The sequence below is a fragment of the Haliotis cracherodii genome, unplaced genomic scaffold, assembly GCF_022045235.1.
Source record: "Haliotis cracherodii isolate W230 unplaced genomic scaffold, xgHalCrac1.p SCAF_6, whole genome shotgun sequence".
In the NCBI taxonomy this organism is placed as follows: Eukaryota; Metazoa; Mollusca; class Gastropoda; order Lepetellida; family Haliotidae; genus Haliotis; species Haliotis cracherodii.
Window position 1 is genome coordinate 68674757 of NW_027266319.1, and position 18669 is coordinate 68693425.

The 18669-nt window shown below is 42.1% G+C and overlaps 1 protein-coding gene across 1 annotated transcript; it reads right to left on the bottom strand.

Annotated features, from left to right (window-relative positions):
* Window positions 1–2483: 2483 nt before the first annotated feature.
* LOC139446151 (amidase-like) lies at window positions 2484–17358 on the bottom strand. Its single transcript, XM_071227449.1, has 11 exons — window positions 17343–17358; window positions 14308–14415; window positions 12717–12843; window positions 11334–11506; window positions 11061–11200; window positions 9307–9507; window positions 9006–9080; window positions 4598–4757; window positions 4089–4151; window positions 3261–3548; window positions 2484–2677 (listed from the first exon to the last, which is right to left on the bottom strand). The coding sequence occupies exons 1-11, from the start codon at window positions 17356–17358 to the stop codon at window positions 2484–2486; spliced, it is 1545 nt and encodes a 514-aa protein (XP_071083550.1).
* Window positions 17359–18669: the final 1311 nt, after the last annotated feature.

Sequence of the window (18669 nt, forward strand, 5' to 3'; positions counted from 1 at the left end):
TGTCAATATTAACTGTCCAGTAAGCTGCATCCTTCTATATATTGCTAAACAATCTCAAGATAACTATATCAAAGAATATACAGGGTTCATTCCCAACTAAATCGGCTTGACGAGCTCTTGTAATCAGACGTCTATCAGAGAATGAACAGTACATTTGGTGAGAGGGACTAGCACAGAGACTAAATCATTCACGGCACCATACAATTCATAAATGGTTACAAATTCATGTTCTTCATAATGTAACGGATCTCTATCCACATTTAGACAACCCTTGCAACTTTGTATTAAGAATGTACATTGTAAATTGTTTATTCATAGCACTGTATAACATGATTTCATTGTATATAGTCAAGTAATTTCATTGATGTATTGTAAAAAAATGTATTTACCTATGTAAAATCATTCATTCATTTATTCATTCATTCATTCATGTAAAAATTCGTTTTCTTTCAAAATGGTAGAATATAGCTAGCAAGGGGGACAGTTTGTCGCGGGACCTTCCAAGGTGGTGGCCGAAGTTGGGCCGGGGATATAGGCACGGAGTCCTTCCGTACGTCCGACCGTTCGTCTGCTTCTCAAAGGGGACAAATTTCCTCCAAAGCCATTTAAGTCAGAAATGAAATTTTCCACCCGGATGTTAATGGTCATGATCTCATGAGTTGTTTACAGAGATATGGCCCGTGCATACTGCGTGAGAAACTACTCAAGTCACAAGAATGAAGTTTGCATGCTTATCTACGAGATGCCTGTCAAGACCGAGTTCGAAAATCGTCCCGTAATTATTTTTTTGCCGAGTTACCGCCATTGTTCTATGTTACTTTAATCGGTGCATAATGTGTGCAATGGGTACAAGTTGTCTCAAGATACCTATCATGACTAGGTAACTTGTGCATTTTGTGTGTTATAATTTCACATTTAATTTTTTTTCTGATGACCGACATCCACACAAAATTAATACCATCAATGAATTAGTCATTTCTACATGGATTGGGAATGGGTTGTGTAGAAGAAATGAGGAACTGCAGTTATTTGGTGAAAATATGGAAAGACGCAGCTACGTGAGAGTCTGGCGCTCTGAATAGCTCTTCAGCACTCCATACTTGCCGTAAAAACCGACTATGCTTGACGTAAGAGGCGACCAACGGGATCGAGTGGTCAGGCTCGCTGACTTGGTTGATGCATGTCACCGATCCAGACTGCCTGAATTGATGCTCATGATATCAATCACTGGATTGTATGGTCTAGACTCGATTATTTTCAGACCGCCGTCATATAGCTGGAATACTGCTGAGTGCAGCGTTAAACAACAAACCAACTAACCAACTGTTAACGGGAATTTTGATTAGGGTCAACTCTTGTCGGACATTTTCGTGGATTGTACCCAACAATTAAGGGCCTTCCTCACCTGTAACCTGGCAATGGTAATTCAATCATTATCCCTGTACTAATGGAGTTGTTACAACGTGGATTGCCTTCCAACGTCCTGCCTGATGGTTGAATCATACAGTTATCCCATTAATGTGTCATGTTATTCAAATACTAGTATAAGAAACACCCACCAGCCTACTGCCAGGTATCTCCCCGTCAACGTTACGAATTACAATGGACAATGACTTTGCAAATTGTCAGGTCGAGGAAAACCATGTTATTCAAATGTGAGAAACACCCACCAGCCTACCACCAGGTAGGTCCCTTTCAACGTTACGAATTACACTGCACTCCAAATTTTGCAAATTGTCAGGTGATAATTTCCACAAAGAAAGTAAGATTGACAATCAAGATTGTCAAACACTGGAGCCGCCGCACATCACACAACAAATATAGTTACTCAAACACACATCGTAGACTCCGTGAACATCATAGTTCCTCAGTCTTCATTTACATCGAAACAAAGCTGTTTGCTCAATTCTCTACCACGTGATTTCAGCACACAAATCGGTTTTCTTACTAAGGGAGACAATTCTATACACACATGTTCTGTGCATACCACTAAGAATATCTTGTTACATATCTTTCTCCTACCGCTACATACGTACACCATAAGTACGTAACAAAGGATGGTTCAAGTGAGCAAAGCTGCATTCTAATCACCGTGCGTCCCTTTTCCCTACAATGTCTTTGATTATGACGTTTTTGATGTCACAAACCATACCCATGAGCTTACGGGGTAAGGGGTAAACGTTTACCACTGCAGTTATTACAAGGTTACGTTCAGTGATCATTTCGCCTCGATACAATCAACAAATAAGGCGTGATCTTAACTATATACAATTTAAACTAATTTTATTTCCACAACACATACATATAGGTAGCTAAATTGCATATAAAGTGACATAAAAACAACTCACTTCTTTAATCATTGCAGTGTGAAAAGGCAATAAATGTAAACCAAACAAAGAACGAACACTGTGTTATGCCGCGCTGTGACTCATAATAGTGTCCACCATGTTTTCTATATATATCGTATGTAAGCTGGGTCATTGTCACTGTTTGTCTCGTATTTTCTCGTAGGCTCTCGCCACCTGGTAGATTGTAGTCTCGTCAAAATGGCGACCAACAATCATCATCCCAACCGGAAGTCCGTCGCTGAAGCCGGCGTTGATGGAGAGAGCAGGGTGGCCGGTGCAGTCGAATGGCGAGGTGTTCGGGATCATGGAGAGGCTGACCTTCAGCAGCTCTGGAAATGAATGTCATCCGTTGAAAAAGATAATCCCTTCAAATTTCAACAGCTGCAAAAGGTAATTGTAACTTCCTTAACCATTAAAGGAACTATCTGTTGTGTACCAAAAAGAGGGACAGAAAAATGTCATCGTCCAACGAACTTGTGTGTGCTACAAGTTGACTATGACTGAGTTCGTTTTTGTGTATTTATGGGTATTTCTCCATTCGTCGAAAAATATGTTAGTTTTGATAGAGTGACAAGATAGAGTTTTACCCTGTTTGGTTATATATTGTTGATGATTGTAAAAAGAATGTATAAACCGCTATCGGTATGGGTCGCATGCATGGAATCAGTACCGGTTTTTGACTTGGAATCGATAACTAAAGATTAATTTCGGTGAAATTAAAAATATTCTCGTATTTGGAAGAAAGTGTTGAAGGTTGTTTGATACAGATAGTTTTTACCCATTTGACTACATGAACTTTTCTTACAGGTCGCACCGTAGTCCAATTAGTGTGTCATTACGAGCAGATGGGGAACGGGTGAATGATGGACACCTGCAACTGCAGTTCCTTCCTGAACTACGTCAATGTTATACCTGCAGGAGTTGCGTCTCTTCCGGGTAGTTTCGATGCCTTGTATGGTAAGGTGGGCATTACAATGACGTCATACTTTTCTAGAACACGGTCGTACTCAGACGTGAGCATCATGTTGAGGTTCTGCCCCTTGGCATAGAACTTATTCTGATAATTTCTGTTGATATACTCCGAGATGAGAGATACTGTTTTCATGACAACTGACATGTCCTGGGGCCGAGCAGCGAAACCCCGATAAGCGGCCTCCTGCATGGATATTGGGTAGAATCCTTTCCAGAAGTAGCCAGTTCCTGGAAACAAGGAATCATATATTTCCTTAGTGGGACGATTGTGACTGGTACAGAAAACTGATGTACCGTAATTGACGCCATAAAGGCACACTTCCTTCTATCTTATCATATTGCAAGATGTGAACGTAAAGCGCATCTCAGAAGATTGATACGAAATTGAAAGTGGAAATCGTTTACCGTTGTAGAGACACCAGTTGAACTGATGTAATGAATCGAGTCTGGACCAGACAATCTCATGATTGACATCGTGCGCATGGATCCATGCACTTTGGATACGATGGAATGCATCAACCAAGGCAGCGTGCCTGACCACCAAATCCCGTCAGTCGCCTTTTACGATAAGCATGGTTGCTGAGGACCTATTCTATCCCGGAATCTTCACTTGGCAACTGTGTTAGGAAGCTATGTGGCTCCTAATTACTATTTACACCTGTCACGCCATGGGTGGTCCATTAATGAGTGCAAACAATATCTCTTTATATATATGAAGCATACATGCTATATATACATTAATACATGAATATCAAACAATATATATACCATTTCCCTTCACCATGCAATTGTAGGCGCCTTGCAGACAGATAGCATTCCAGATGGCAGGACCTGAAAGATTTCAAGTAAGACGTGTGAGCGGCAACGTGTTTATCCGTATTGGAGACCTGCATGGCCGTCTGCCTCTGAGGAACGGACAGGTCATAATTAAATTTGAAGGTAATCTCGCGATACTGACCAGACACCATACAATCCGGAAGTGAACGATTAGTCTGGACTATTCGTCAGTTTTACTTTACCTCGCGATGAACCTATAGTTATATGGAAAGAAAATGCAATAATTACGATACTGTCAGCATTCTATGAACGTGGTATTACCATCCAGAGTTTGTGAGTGAGTTTGGTTTTACGCTGCTTTTGACAATATTCCAGCAATATCACGGTGAGGGACACCAGAAATTGGCTTCCCAAATTTAACCCATGTGGGGAATCGAACATGGGTCTTCGGCGTGACGAGTGAACGCTTTAACCACAAGACTACTCCACCGCCCCCTTACCATCCCGATGTATGGGCAGTGATACCTCCTCCACCTCCGCCCCTGCTTCCTTCAGTCTATCCACTTCTCTCCTCACTATCTCCACGACGTCAGGCTCCGTGCACACGTCAAACCCTTCCTTCAGCACGCCGATCTTCTTGCCAGAGATGCTCGCATTTACCTTGTATTGAGAATAAACATGACACTGAAGTCGTCAACATTTGAGCAATATCCCATCCCGTGAACTGATAAGGCATGGGTCTGTCAGACCTATCGTCGATCGTAACTACAACGTTGTGATTCGAACAATCTGGATGTTGTATTGTGGATCAGGGTGATGTTGTAAAAAGCGATCTTGGCGCTAAGGCGATCGTTACTCCCATACCTTAACATGGGCTTACGGCAGTCATAGCGCTACGGCTGTTTTGTATATTGGCACCCATGTCACATATCCAAACTTAAGCCTCTCTAAGATTATGATTAGGAGTACCGACAGTCGTATCACTATGGGAGAGCACAACGTGGTATAGATGTGGCAAATGTCAGCAATGGGGGAACACAATGTTTCGTAAGGTGAGTGTACCCGTATACTCGAGACTAGAGTAAGTAAGTGAGTGTGTTGTGTTTAACGCCGCTTTAAACAGTATTCCAGTCATACCACGGAGTGTCAGCTTAATGTGGGAGGAAAGCCCGAAATGATGCAGCTCCCAGACGTTTACCACTTCGATGGAACCAACGAGCACGGTATGGTGCTGACAAACCTAGAAATATAATCGGGGCGAACCGGAATTCGAACCCACAATCATAGGTTTCTAGCGTGCCTAAGGGACGCGATTCTGCACAGCAAATCGCGTCACCTTAAGGGGCATTCACACGGTACAACTAGTTGTATACAACTTGGTGTATGCAATTAGTTGCACAAACTGAAGTTGTATACAACTCCGCATTCACACGGCGGCGAGTTGCATACAACTCCGGTCTCGCGAGATCTCTGACAAAAAGCCTCAGCTGTCAATGTTCCGCCAATTAGACGATAAAATCCAAATGTAAAACAAATAGTTGTCCACACATGAGTTATACATTAATAAAAATATAACGTGACGAATTTCCTTCATTCGTACATTTACTTTAATTTAAGAAATGAAGGGCATGTTTTATTTAACCTATCTATATAAATTTGCCACAATGAATATTTCACAATTCTCCAAAGGAAATATGTATATGCTGCAGTGTGGTACATTCACCAGGCATCTTTTAGGAAGAATAACACGATGAATGACAATTTCTGTGATAAAAAAACCAGCTGATTATTCTGAGTTTCATAAATTCTATGGCATTTTAGATTATATTAGTAACAGTACTACATACATGTACCCATTTTGCAGCAGTGCATTATTTTACTGGGTGAAAAGATATTGAAGAGATATTCAAATTATAATTCAAGATTGAAACAGTAAACTACTTCATAAACTGAATGCGTTGTGTGCTAGTTCACCCGCACCTCCAAGAAAATAACAAATATGTACAACGATGTTGATTTTGACGTATACTAATATGACATCACTACCGGTAACCTCCCGTCATAACGTAGCGAGTTCACTGATAGCAGTACGGGGAATGTTTGGAGCAGGTTTTACCGTGATGCTGGGATCACATACATACATAAATGAGTCATGTAAGTTAAGTAATCAGAATCAATCTGAAATCAACAAGTTTTTATGTTTCCATTCTCGCTTTGATACTTTGTGGAAAGGCAGACCAATACCGTCGTCAGTGTGTGTGATTTTGCGTCAATATCATGGCGTCACGTGGAACGATTTCTGTTGACTTTTCCAAAAAAGTATCTAGACTCTAATTATTTATTCCTCAATTTTTGCAAGGACTGCATAATCGTAATAATCCGAGCTAATATACGTGTTGTAAGATGTAAATCCCGTTTCGTCAAAAAGGCCAATGCCACTTTTATAATAACTGTTGGTTGGCGCGAGTAATAAAAAACATGGCGACCATTGCCTATGACCAAAACAATTCATCGTTACCTTTCATCAAGCTTTAAACAAGCAATTGTCATAACAATACGTAACAAATTGACGACTAAATCTCTCGGAATAGTAGAAAATGTTAAGGAAAACTATAAGATTGCTTTGTTTACATTTTTTTCAATGAGAAGAGCACAGGGTTTGGCTTCACACTTGAATATTGCGGTTGATTTCATTTGGACCGTTTGTATTGGTGACTTAGACAAAATGTCATTTGATTCTTAATGGTATGATGAATTCAGGGATGTATGTATCGTAGCTGAGTGTGAAATACATGTGATGTGATGGGCATCTCGTCAAACGCGAAAAGAACCGTGATTTCCCAACGCTATCAACATGGCGGTTCGGTCCAGAGTTTTTGTTTCGAAAACGAATATAGGATTATTGGAGTCTTTTTGGAATGATGATTGGTGTTTTGACAAAGAGCAGAAACCCAATGTTTTTGTAATTGAAATTCTCATGTACCTATACCTTATTTAAATAAATAATGACATTTAGAACAGTGAATTGGTAAAATGCGAAAATGGCAATATTTTCGCTGTACACTATTTTCAGATGTCGTTAGTGATACATATGCTTTGCCTAACATAGTTGTTAATGGCATCACATAATAGATAATTCCCCTCAGAATCTAAAACTGTGACGTTTATTTGTGTGTATGATGTATTTAAAGTTTTAGAAACGTATATGGACCTAATCTCACCTTGGTCTACACTACAGTATATACAGTCACATAGCCTGTCGTTTCAAATAACACTATAAACAGTTTAACCTGGAGAATTAGACCGATGCAAATGTCAAAATATATAATTTGAGACAGTGGTACCTACTTTTCATGGGTCCTTTATTGAGTGGTGACACTTTGGATACCGAAAAGCAGAACTTACCGACGTGAATCGGAGCCATTTTTGTTTACAAATTGACGTGTAAATGTCACTTGATTTTCATACGCGTTTTGATTGGCTGCGTACGTACAACTTGTCGCATGAAAATAGAGCATATCCTATTCCGTACAACTCACGTCCAACAAGTTGCATGCGTCAAAAGTTGGACCGACTTGCCCGTTCACACGATGCAATGTGTTGCATGCAACTAATTGTATACAACTAGTTGTACCGTGTGAATGCCCCTTTAGACGACTGGGCAACCTGTGTTCCCTCGAGTCTAGAGACGTTCATTGCGAAGCAATAGCAAGGACGGTAGCTGCATCCGTTTTCATATCTGTACTTACAGACTTCTGGTTTGATATCTTTTCCCGAATTTTCAACAGTTGCATTTGGCCGCAATATGTCCGAAACGTTGTTTTGTTTAGTCTCTGTTTCATAACATTATGACAGGCCAGACATATTCCAAACAAGCGAGTCGTTTCATAGACTAGAGTAGTTTCCCTTTACGAAGGGCAATTGCTCTGGCGAGTTGACCAGTGGTTTGCCGCAAAAGGCGATCACGGACAGAAGTGAAAAATCATGTGTAGGCATTTTTCTTTTTGCCTATATTGTCGTTACGCCACTGTGGAAAAAACAAGCTTCTGTTGGAACAATATTGACTATTGTCACTGTTCGAGTAACTGGTCACTTACCTTACGTATTTTATATGACATTATATGATTATAGCGCCTGTGTTTTGGGATGGTAAATGTGCTGTATTAGAAATAATTGCTATGCACTCAAAGCTCAAAGGCTCGCTCAACACAGTGTTTATTCCTAATACCTGATACTTACCATCCCCAAACTGTGTCTCCTGAGGCCGACCGGCAACACACTGACCTGGTCGCTGTAGGGAGGGACTTTGAGGCCGACCGGCAACACACTGACCTGGTCGCTGTAGGGAGGGACTTTGAGGCCGACCGGCAACACACTCACCTGGTCGCTGTAGGGAGGGACTTTTAGGCCGACCGACAACACACTCACCTGGTCGCTGTAGGGAGGGACTTTTAGGCCTACCGACAACACACTCACCTGGTCGCTGTAGGGCGGGACTTTGAGGCTGACCGGCAACACACTCTCCTGGTCACTGTAGGGCGGGACTTTGAGGCCGACCGACAACACACTGACCTGGTTACTGTAGGGCGGGACTTTGAGGCTGACCGGCAACACACTCTCCTGGTCACTGTAGGGCGGGACTTTGAGGCTGACCGACAACACACTCACCTGGTCGCTGTAGGGCGGGACTTTGAGGCCGACAGACAACACACTGACCTGGTCGCTGTAGGGCGGGACTTTGAGGCCGACAGACAACACACTGACCTGGTCGCTGTAGGGCGGGACTTTGAGGCCGACCGACAACACACTCACCTGGTCGCTGTAGGGCGGGACTTTGAGGCCGACCGACAACACACTCACCTGGTCGCTGTAGGGCGGGACTTTGAGGCCGACCGACAACACACTCACCTGGTCGCTGTAGGGCGGGACTTTGAGGCCGACTGGCTGTCTGGGGTCCCTACCTCCATCATATCCTGCTATCACCTACAATTACAGGACCAAAAACGTTACTTTCTCCGTGACAACTTCAGGCTAGTCAATGAAAATGCTGAGAATTTACATGTTTTCTCTTCGGATACCATGAAATATGAGGACCGTAGTAGCCGTGCATTCGCCAATTAATTCTTTATATATATTGTAATGTATCGTTTTCAATCGTAATGTATCGTTTTCTTATGATAGGTTGTAAGATTATACGAGTCCCGCCCACCTCTAGCAATAAGGCGTTGTCTTCGACAGTTCTTGTCATTGGTCCAAGATGGTCCAGTGTCGTCTCGAGAGACATGGCTCCGGTGTAAGGAACCAGTCCATATGTGGGCTTCAATCCCACAATGCCACACCAGCTGGCTGGTATCCGGATGGAGCCGCCCTGGTCTCCTCCTATGGCGAGGTCAACAAGGCCCTTAGACACCTGTCGGGAGATGAACACATGGTACCGAGTGAAACATATTGAAACTGGATACTCCTGAAGCGCTCGTTAAATCTCCATCTTCATTAATAACTGTTACAACATATTGTTCCGACAAAGAAATCCGAGAGCTATTAATTCGTAGCGATGCAAAAATAATGTCACGACAAAACACACACACTAATACACAACAAAGAAGAGAGAACACGGTTTCCTGAAGTTCAGAAAAGTGATATGTTCAATGCAGTGAACATAACACTCTCAAGGAACTATTGTCATACAAGAGTTACCTCCCTTAAACACAAACTGTTGACTTCCTTTCTACGTTAGTTCCACATTGACAAGGCAAAATAATGACAGATGATCATATATGGAATTAATATCGCTTCTTTTCCTTTGTTTTTCTCTTGTAAATGTTTCCATATAAACTGTTAATTTCTTAATTAACTCGTTTCGTTTCGCAAAGCGCCATTTTTGCTACTTAACAACCAGCGTAACAACAGCGTGCTTGTAGATTTCTAGTGTATTTTTCTTCTAGTTGATTTTTATATATAATCATATTCAAATGTTTGATAAAGAGTTTGAGTGACCTCAAATATTTTTTGTTACTTTTGTGTATAATTGTTCCAGATTTTGCAAATACAGAACTACTGTTTAAGTCGCAAATACAAGGGGTGGTGATACGTCCGCCGGTGCTAGGTAAGGAGAAGGTTTTACATTTGTAACAAAATATTTTAATTTCGCTAGAGACAAATACCCAAAAGTTTATATCAAATAGGATATTTCATGTGCTTAGTGAAATATAATAAATATAATGTGCATTACTCAGGTTTCAGGAATAGGAGCCCTAGTGTTACGACTCCCTAATAACCTAGTCAGGCTGTCCACATTAGAACTATTGTTCTATTCATTAACACTTTGAAGCGACGAAATTACATGTTTTCCACATTCGTCAATTAAAGGCGGAGCTCTGTATCCCAGACATCGTCCCCAGGCAAGGGAGATAACTTACTATAAAAGTCCGGTTTCCATCCTTGCCGAACTAGTCTGAAATTTCTGAGTCATAACTTGTCTGGACAAACGAGTCTATGTATTTCTAATCGAAATCGCGTGACGAAAGTACTATCCTGTTCGTAAAGAACGTGGCGATTTTCGTGCATTTTTCTGTCCATTGCAGGATTTGCAAAACATGTCTTTGTCAAGTGGCCGTCTACAGATATATTCTGAATCGTTTCGTGTATTTAATCAACTTGCTCCAGTGTCGTGTTACGATCCACTTGCAAAGGATGTCCGTGAGGCAGGGCATGACAAACGCTTCTGAGATTAACTTTATCAGATCGTCTTCAGTGGGCGCCGCCATCTTGTTTGTAGGTGGAATCTGATTGGTCAATAGGAAGTACAAAGAAGGGACAGAGCTCGTGATAGCCAATAGTGGCGCTGCGTTCGAGCCATGAAACTCCGGCCTAGTTCGGCAAGGGTGAAAATTGGACTTTATAGTCAGTTATCTCCCTTGTCTCGGGAAGACGTATCCCAGGATGCTGTTCAACTGTACACACCAGTGCTGCACTTCCGCCGCTTGACCCGCCTGTAGTCCTGGTCTCATCATACGGGTTCCTGACAGGGCCACTCGCGCATGTGAAGCTACTTCCGCTGACGCACTGGTTCTCAACGGACGTTTTGCCAGTGATACGACCCCCTGTTGGGAAATGTTGCATGGTCAAGTTTCTTCAAGTTTCGTGAGATAATCGTCGTTAATCGAGACTTATTGTCCTTTTTATCTGGCGTTGACGTTTTCTATTATAGTGTTAATGTGGTTCCTGTTCCTTTACCTGCATCGAGGATCCGTGTTACCAAAGTGGCATCGAACTCAGGTGTGTACCCTTCCATGAGAGCTGCACCGACGCCCATGGGGACTCCAGCCACAGCGACGCAGTCTTTGATTCCGACTGTTTTACCTGCCAGCTTGCCCTTGTCGGCGCCTTTGATGTCACAACGACGATACCTACATACATGTTTAATATACGATATGCAGAGAGTGCGTTTTGATAAAACAAGTGGTTTCGGCGTCATTGATTTCACACGTGTCACCATTGACCTATTTGTCAAAAGGAAATCCTGCACTTCCAAATGAAAGGTACTTGTCATGTAAACTGAGGGGAAACTTGAAACAACTGTTGTTAAAATTGATTATGCCTCTTTCACCATCCAAAAGTAGTCAGTGGGTGGGTTATTTTGGGTAAAAATATACTGGTTCAAGACTGTCGTAAGAAATGAATTTGAAACCACATGACTCCACCGTGTTTGAAATGTTGTAAGTTATTGATTTTCAAAGATAAGATTTCTATATCAATCAGCAGTTGTATATTATGCCATTGTTTTATAATTTCTAAAAGTTTTTATATGAAACTATATTTTTTAAAAAGAACCACGTAGAAGTAATCTTTAAGTGCAAATACAGTTCATGTTTTATGTTATCTCTCTCACTTAAATATTTTCATTTGAACTTCAAACTTATGATAAAAGCAGCTGAGAGGTATAGTCTCTTATGCCCCTCAGTATATTTACGGAAATAAGTAAAATCGTTGTTGTAAAATGAATAGAAATACATTTTTGTCAAATGAAAGGAAAATGTTATCTTTTTATGCATACAAAATTTTAAAAATACATTGTTGTTAAATTAAAGGTACATACATTCGTCGTCGTGACCTCCAAACTTGGGTAGGTCAGGTAATCACCCGTCACATGTACGTCTTTCATATAGTGATGTACATGCATCTGAGAAGGTGTATGCCCACAATAACTCAGTTCTGGGAATAACAAAGTGAGGATTGTTTTACGCTGATTTTATGAATATGCCAGCAATATTACGACGTGAGAAACCAGAAATGGACTTCACACATTGTGGGAAAACGAATCCGGATCTTCGGCGTGACGTGTGAACACATTGACCACTTGGCTACCCCATCGCCCCTGTGTGAAAAGGCCGAAGCGACGCCTGTTATTACGACTTAAAACAAACTAATATTATAACTGAGTTTACGCGACGACTTCCTTCAGTGTCTGCAAGGGTGATCAACAAGCCCCTTCCCAGTGCGTGACACCTTCGTTACACTCTCGGTATAGTATAGAGAGCTCCGGGAACGTACTATCGCTGTGGGGAGCATGGGTGATCAATGTACAAGGGAGATCACTCTACAAGGGAGATCACTTACCACGCATTATAGGGATTGTCAGCCTGAGCCGGTTTGTAGCCCGGGGTTCGAGGATAATTTACCGGAAGTGAAGGTTCCTGTAGTTGGCATATCCTCGTTAACCCATCAGCTGTAACCTTGAACTGACCTTCAAAGAAACAAAGTGATGAATATTAGTGAGAAGTTAACACTTAACGTCACATCGGCAATATTATCTCCATATGGAGACAGAAGTCACGTTAACAGCTGTCAACATTGACGTTAAGAGAGGTTGATATAACATGTATATAATTGTATCATTATTATTCAACGTCACACTACTTTGTTTGTTTGCTGTTTAACGCCTCGCTGCATAGTCCAGGTATAAGACGGTGGTCTATAAAAAAAATGAGTCTGGCCGAGACGATCCAGTGATTGATATCGTGCGCATCGATCTACGTAAGTGGGATACGATGACTTGCATCACCCAGGTCACCGAGCCTGACCACACGATCCCGTTAGTCGCCTCTTACGACAAGCATGGGTTTCTGGAGACCAATTCTAAACACCAGATCGGTAAGGTATGACATTTGTGTTGCATTTTTGATCTTTAGCTTTTAATATATCCCCCCTTAATATATGTTGCTTTTATTAAGAATATGGTAACTTGTATCTCTGTTCAAATACAAGAACCATTTCACGATGAAATAACCTATCTACTTAACCCATGAAGATCCGGGTTAAAATAGGTTGTCAGCAACCATGCTTGCCGTAAAAGGCGACTATGCTTGTCATAAGAGGCGACAAAGGAATCGGATGGTCAGGCTTGCTGACTTGGTTGATATACGTCATCGTATCCCAGTTGCGTACATGATGCTTATTATGTAAATCATTGGTTTGACTGGTCCAGACGCGATTATTTGCAGACCGCCGTCATATAGCTGGAATAGTCTGGCGTTAAACAACAACCAACCAACCAACACGCTGTCCGGAGTGTAGACCCATGCTTGTCATCAGAGCCGACTATGGAACATCGTCTAGTTACAATGTGTGACCTTGGTGATTGTACGTTAGTGTGCAAGCCTTGGTGCCGTTTCACGAAAGCCTCTTAGCGCTACGACCTCCTAACCGCTGCGACCTAGTTTGGGATGTCCTAGAGACATGTTTTACGACCGTTTCACAAAGGCATCGTAAGCCCGTCGTAAACCCCTCTTCATGTTTCTCCTGTTCAAAATTTCTTTGATTCTCAATAGTGTCTCCATATTAGACGCTGATTTAGGATGTCGTAAGCTAGTTACAAGTGCCCCTAACCTATCGTAGATTAGGAGGTTGTTTACGGTGGGGTGTACAGTTAGGAGGTCTTTGTGAAACGGCACAAATATTTAAGAGGTGCTTTACGACGTGGTTTAGGAGGTCGTAGCGCTAAGAGGCTTTCGTGAAACGGCACCTTGAACGTCTTGGTAGCTGGTCAGCGGGTCACCCATGGATCAAGACTCGAGTACATACACGCCGCCGGGATATAGTGTTGATTAACCTGTCCTCACTCACTCACGGACGAGGCGGCACATAACAATTTAGACACTTTTGTGACACTATCAAGTACGTGTTTGATGATCGAAAGTTCTTCACTAACCACAAATGGCCTCCAGTTCCTCTGTGGAACATTTCAGTCTGAGGTCCTCAGATAGTTGCTGAAGCTCCTCGACAGACGGACAGCAGACAGCCGGGGAGTGGAATAAGTCTGTAGGAAGATAGTAGTAAGTAAATGAATATTAGTAAATAAAAAGAGCTGGAATATTGCTGAGATCGGCGTCAAACAAACAAACAAAGTAAATAAGATCAACAAACATAATAACAAAGGTGGGGGGCACGGGTGGCCCATTAGTCTAAGGCGCCGTAATTTGCTCAGTTCCGTCCCTTGTACACACCAGAAACCTATTATCGGGGGTTCAAATCCCGTTTCGCCCAGATTGTCTTACTGGGTTTGTCAGCACCCACTCACTCACTCACTCAAAGCTGCTTTAAACTAACTCACTCACTCACAAGACATATACGCCCTGCTTCGTCAGACATGTTAACGTATGCTAACAGTCTGCAGAATCACAGTGTCAATTTCCCTAGAATGATGGCCAAACTTTGGTTGCTGGTAATCTCGAGGCCATTTTTGTTTGTAACATCATGAATATTCCAAATCTACGTCTGTGATAATCTTGTTGTTTTGCTGTCCTTTTTGTACTCGTATATGTGTACCATTAATAAAGTCACGATATTGCTGAAATATTGCCGATGTGAGTATAAACCTTAACTCACTCACTCACTCACTCATACTTTTCACACAGATTGCCGAAATGCCCAAGGGACACAGATGCACAACCGCGTGCTGCACCGCTCCCAGGAAGGTCACATCTCCACTGGACCACCAAGCTGTATTTGGCAACGTCTAATAATATCTACATGAACATGATAATGTCTTAAAGGCGGATACAATGTGTGAAGCCCATATCTGGTGTCCCCCGCCGTGATATTGCTGGAATATTGCTAAAAGCGGCGTAACACCATACTCACCCACTCACTTAAAGGCAGAAGAAGAATTATCAAGTATTAACAGTTTAACTGTGAGGTGGAAACGCGTTTTTATGAAATACATCGCGATAAAACTCTTTAAAAACACATTCCATTTATATGCTCCAGTTGATCTGGGTCGTTGCTAATAACATATTTAGCAGATCCTGCTGTAGCTAAAAGAAAAAGGACTTGGAGATAGTTGAGAAGACTAACTAAATAAATAGTATTCGTTTGTTACGGTGGTTTTGTGTGCATAGACGAATCTGGAGGCGACGTATCGACAGTACATGCAGACCAGGCAGATCCGGATATTTGTCATTTGGACATTTTAATGTATCATCACTCGTCACCTCAATTAAGGGAGCACGGATGGCCCAGTCGTCTAAGGCGCCGCGATTCGCTGTGCAGAGTTGCGTCCCTTAGGCACGCCAGAAACCTACGATTGTGGGTTCGAATCCCGGTTCGCCCCGATTATGTTTCTAGGTTTGTCAGCACCATACCCGTGCTCGTGGGTTCACCGAAGTGGTAAACGTCTGAGACCTGCATCACTTCGGGCTTTCCTCCCACATTAAGCTGACACGCCGTGATATAACTGGAATACTGTTAAAAGCGGCGTTAAACCCAAACTCACTCACTCACTCACCTCAATTGCAACTCGATTAAGATTGGAAAGGCATTCGCAACGTCTCATTTCGTCATATGGAGTTAACATAAACAAACTGACGTCCAGCTTGAAACATGCTCCTAAGTTGACAGACGATTGTAGAGGCGGGGGCTATGGTCACTGAGGCATACGGGCAAGCGGTCACGGGAAGGTCAGTCTCCACACAGCCGGGTCAGTTACCAGTCACAGTGGTCTTGTGTGAAAACATGAGTTGGCTTGGTCGTACAGGGTTTGGAGTGGTATTTGTTTCTTTTTTCAAAATGTATTTCACTTAAGGTGGCACGATTTTACAACAGACGCTCAGGACCACGTGGCTTGTCTAACGGGTCGTAGTTTGTGCAGGCTTAGTGGACATTACTGGGGAAGAGATTCTGATATTCACTCTATCATTACATGGTCCATTTCCTGATGTTTGTTAATAATTTGTACATGAAACTCTAGCTCCTTAACGTAGCATGAAAAGTACAAATCGTTTCAATAATTTCACATTTATGCACATAATGTTTTGACTCAAGTAGAAGATAACTGAGCATCGTTTCGTTGGTGGACACACTCATTTTCACTCCAAAAAATATTTATCTCTGTTACTATTAAATTAAATATCATTTCATTATATTCCCTTTCATCCATTTAAAAGGATGACCCAGTGGAGTGGTATTTCAGTGATATTACAGCGTGAAGCTCAGACAAGTCGTAGACGTTTGATTCCAAAAGTTTCGAGCACTTCAAAGACGCATAGGGATTCCGGGCTAGAATGGGTCCCAGCAACCTTTGCTTGTAGTGTGAGGCGACTACATGGATCGGGTGGTCAGGATCGCTGACATGATTGAGTGTGTGTCATCATATACAAATTACTTTGATCGGTGCTCATAGGTGTGATCTTTGGAGTTTCTGGTCCAGGCTCGATTATTTACAATTTTCCATATAACTGGAATGTAGCGTTTACTAACAATCAATCAATCGATCGAGAAGCGCAGATCTGGACAGATAATTACAACGCCGTCTAACACGTCATGCCTAAACTCTTTATGTCCACCTATGGAATCGGAGACCGATTAAACATGGAGCAGATAATTAGGATGTGATGAGTATCAGTCATTTGTTGATAAATGGCAATACTCGTTTTAATATAGTACTAATTATATGGTTATAAGAACACTATAATGTCGATTTTAATATTTGCCGAACAGTATATGCCCTGTCAATACACATCCATATCTAAACACCTTGCTCTATAAAACCTCTGTAACGTGTGCATATTAAAGATATAACGCTGTTTCAAGTGATTTGAATAAGTGGGAAAATACAATACACATTTAATAATACTGCGCCAAGAATAGAATCCAGCGGTCGTCGTGATGGTTTATTAAAGTATATGCTTATGCATGTAACCACGCTACAGAAACTCTCGCTGATGGAAGAGCCGTGATACCACCTACCTGTTGCCTCCGCCATTGCTGAATGTTTCAAGGTGAAGGTCAGACGGTCGATGACAGAAATACCCGATGGCTCGTCACGGTCAGTGAACACAGCCAATACAATCGGATAAACTGGGATGTCCACTACATGTATTTATCGACAGCTTAGCTTTCTTTAGTTTTGCGTTCAACTCTAACCCTAAAAAAACATGAAATTATTTGTCTGGGCAATTTGATGTTATAGCTGTGATGTATGGGTATAGTTTGATGTGTAGGTATGGATCGGAGATGTAGGGCAGGTGATGGTGTGTCGGAATGAATATGAGGTCTCAATGTTTGGTCTTGCTTCATTTGACAGGAGGGGAAATTTCGTTGTTTATAAAACTGACAAAAGCATTCATATAATTATAAAATATACTTTTAAAAAAAGAAACGCAATACGGATATTTGTGGCCATAAAAGCAAAATTAGCGGATCAAGAGGTGCAAAATGAAGAGGTTATAGTGTCGGTGACAAATCTCCCGGAAAGAAATGATCACAACAAGGACATGCAAACCATTAGTCGGGAAACACGTATGATTCGGAAAAACACACTCAGTGCATTAATACAATGGCAATGAAGCTGCATGTTCTGCACGTGCAGCAGATCAACAACATGCCAAGATTAACAGAAGTGCAAAGAAACAACGTCATAGGCCGCTTGCAGGCAGGGGAATCCCGATCAGCTGTAGCCAGGGTTTTCAATGTAGCGCCCAGCACCACCACAAGGCTATGGGATCGGTTTCAACAGCATAGGTCAATACGTGATCGGCCAAGGTCAGGACGACCAAGAGCAACCACCCCTGCCCAAGATCGCTACATCTATGTGAAAGGACGACCACAGTTTCCTCAACCGCATGCCAAATACCGTTTAAGAGCAGCAGGTCTACGAGCAAGACGTCCTGTTCCTGTCATATTGAGTCAACAACGTCGTCAGCAACGACTACATTGGTGTCGTCGACACAGGGTATGGCCTCATCTGTGACGAAATGGCGATATGCAGGCAATAACAAATAGCTTCGTTATGTGTTTTGTTGCGTCTGATCTTGCATACAAGAGACAGTGCCGAGAGTGACAAATGCCACTACACGCAGTCACCGAACGGTGCGTTATATCATGCGATCACCAGCACAACGGGAATTAGCGTTTAGTAAAGGGAGAAACCCTTTATCTTATACTGTACTTTGAGGTGAGGTGCGGTGAGGTGAATTGGGTTTAACGTCGCGTCCAAGATTATTGCACTTATTTAGCGACGTGCATGTGTGTGTGGTTGCTTGTACTTGTCCGGACTAATGCCGATTTATAGTGC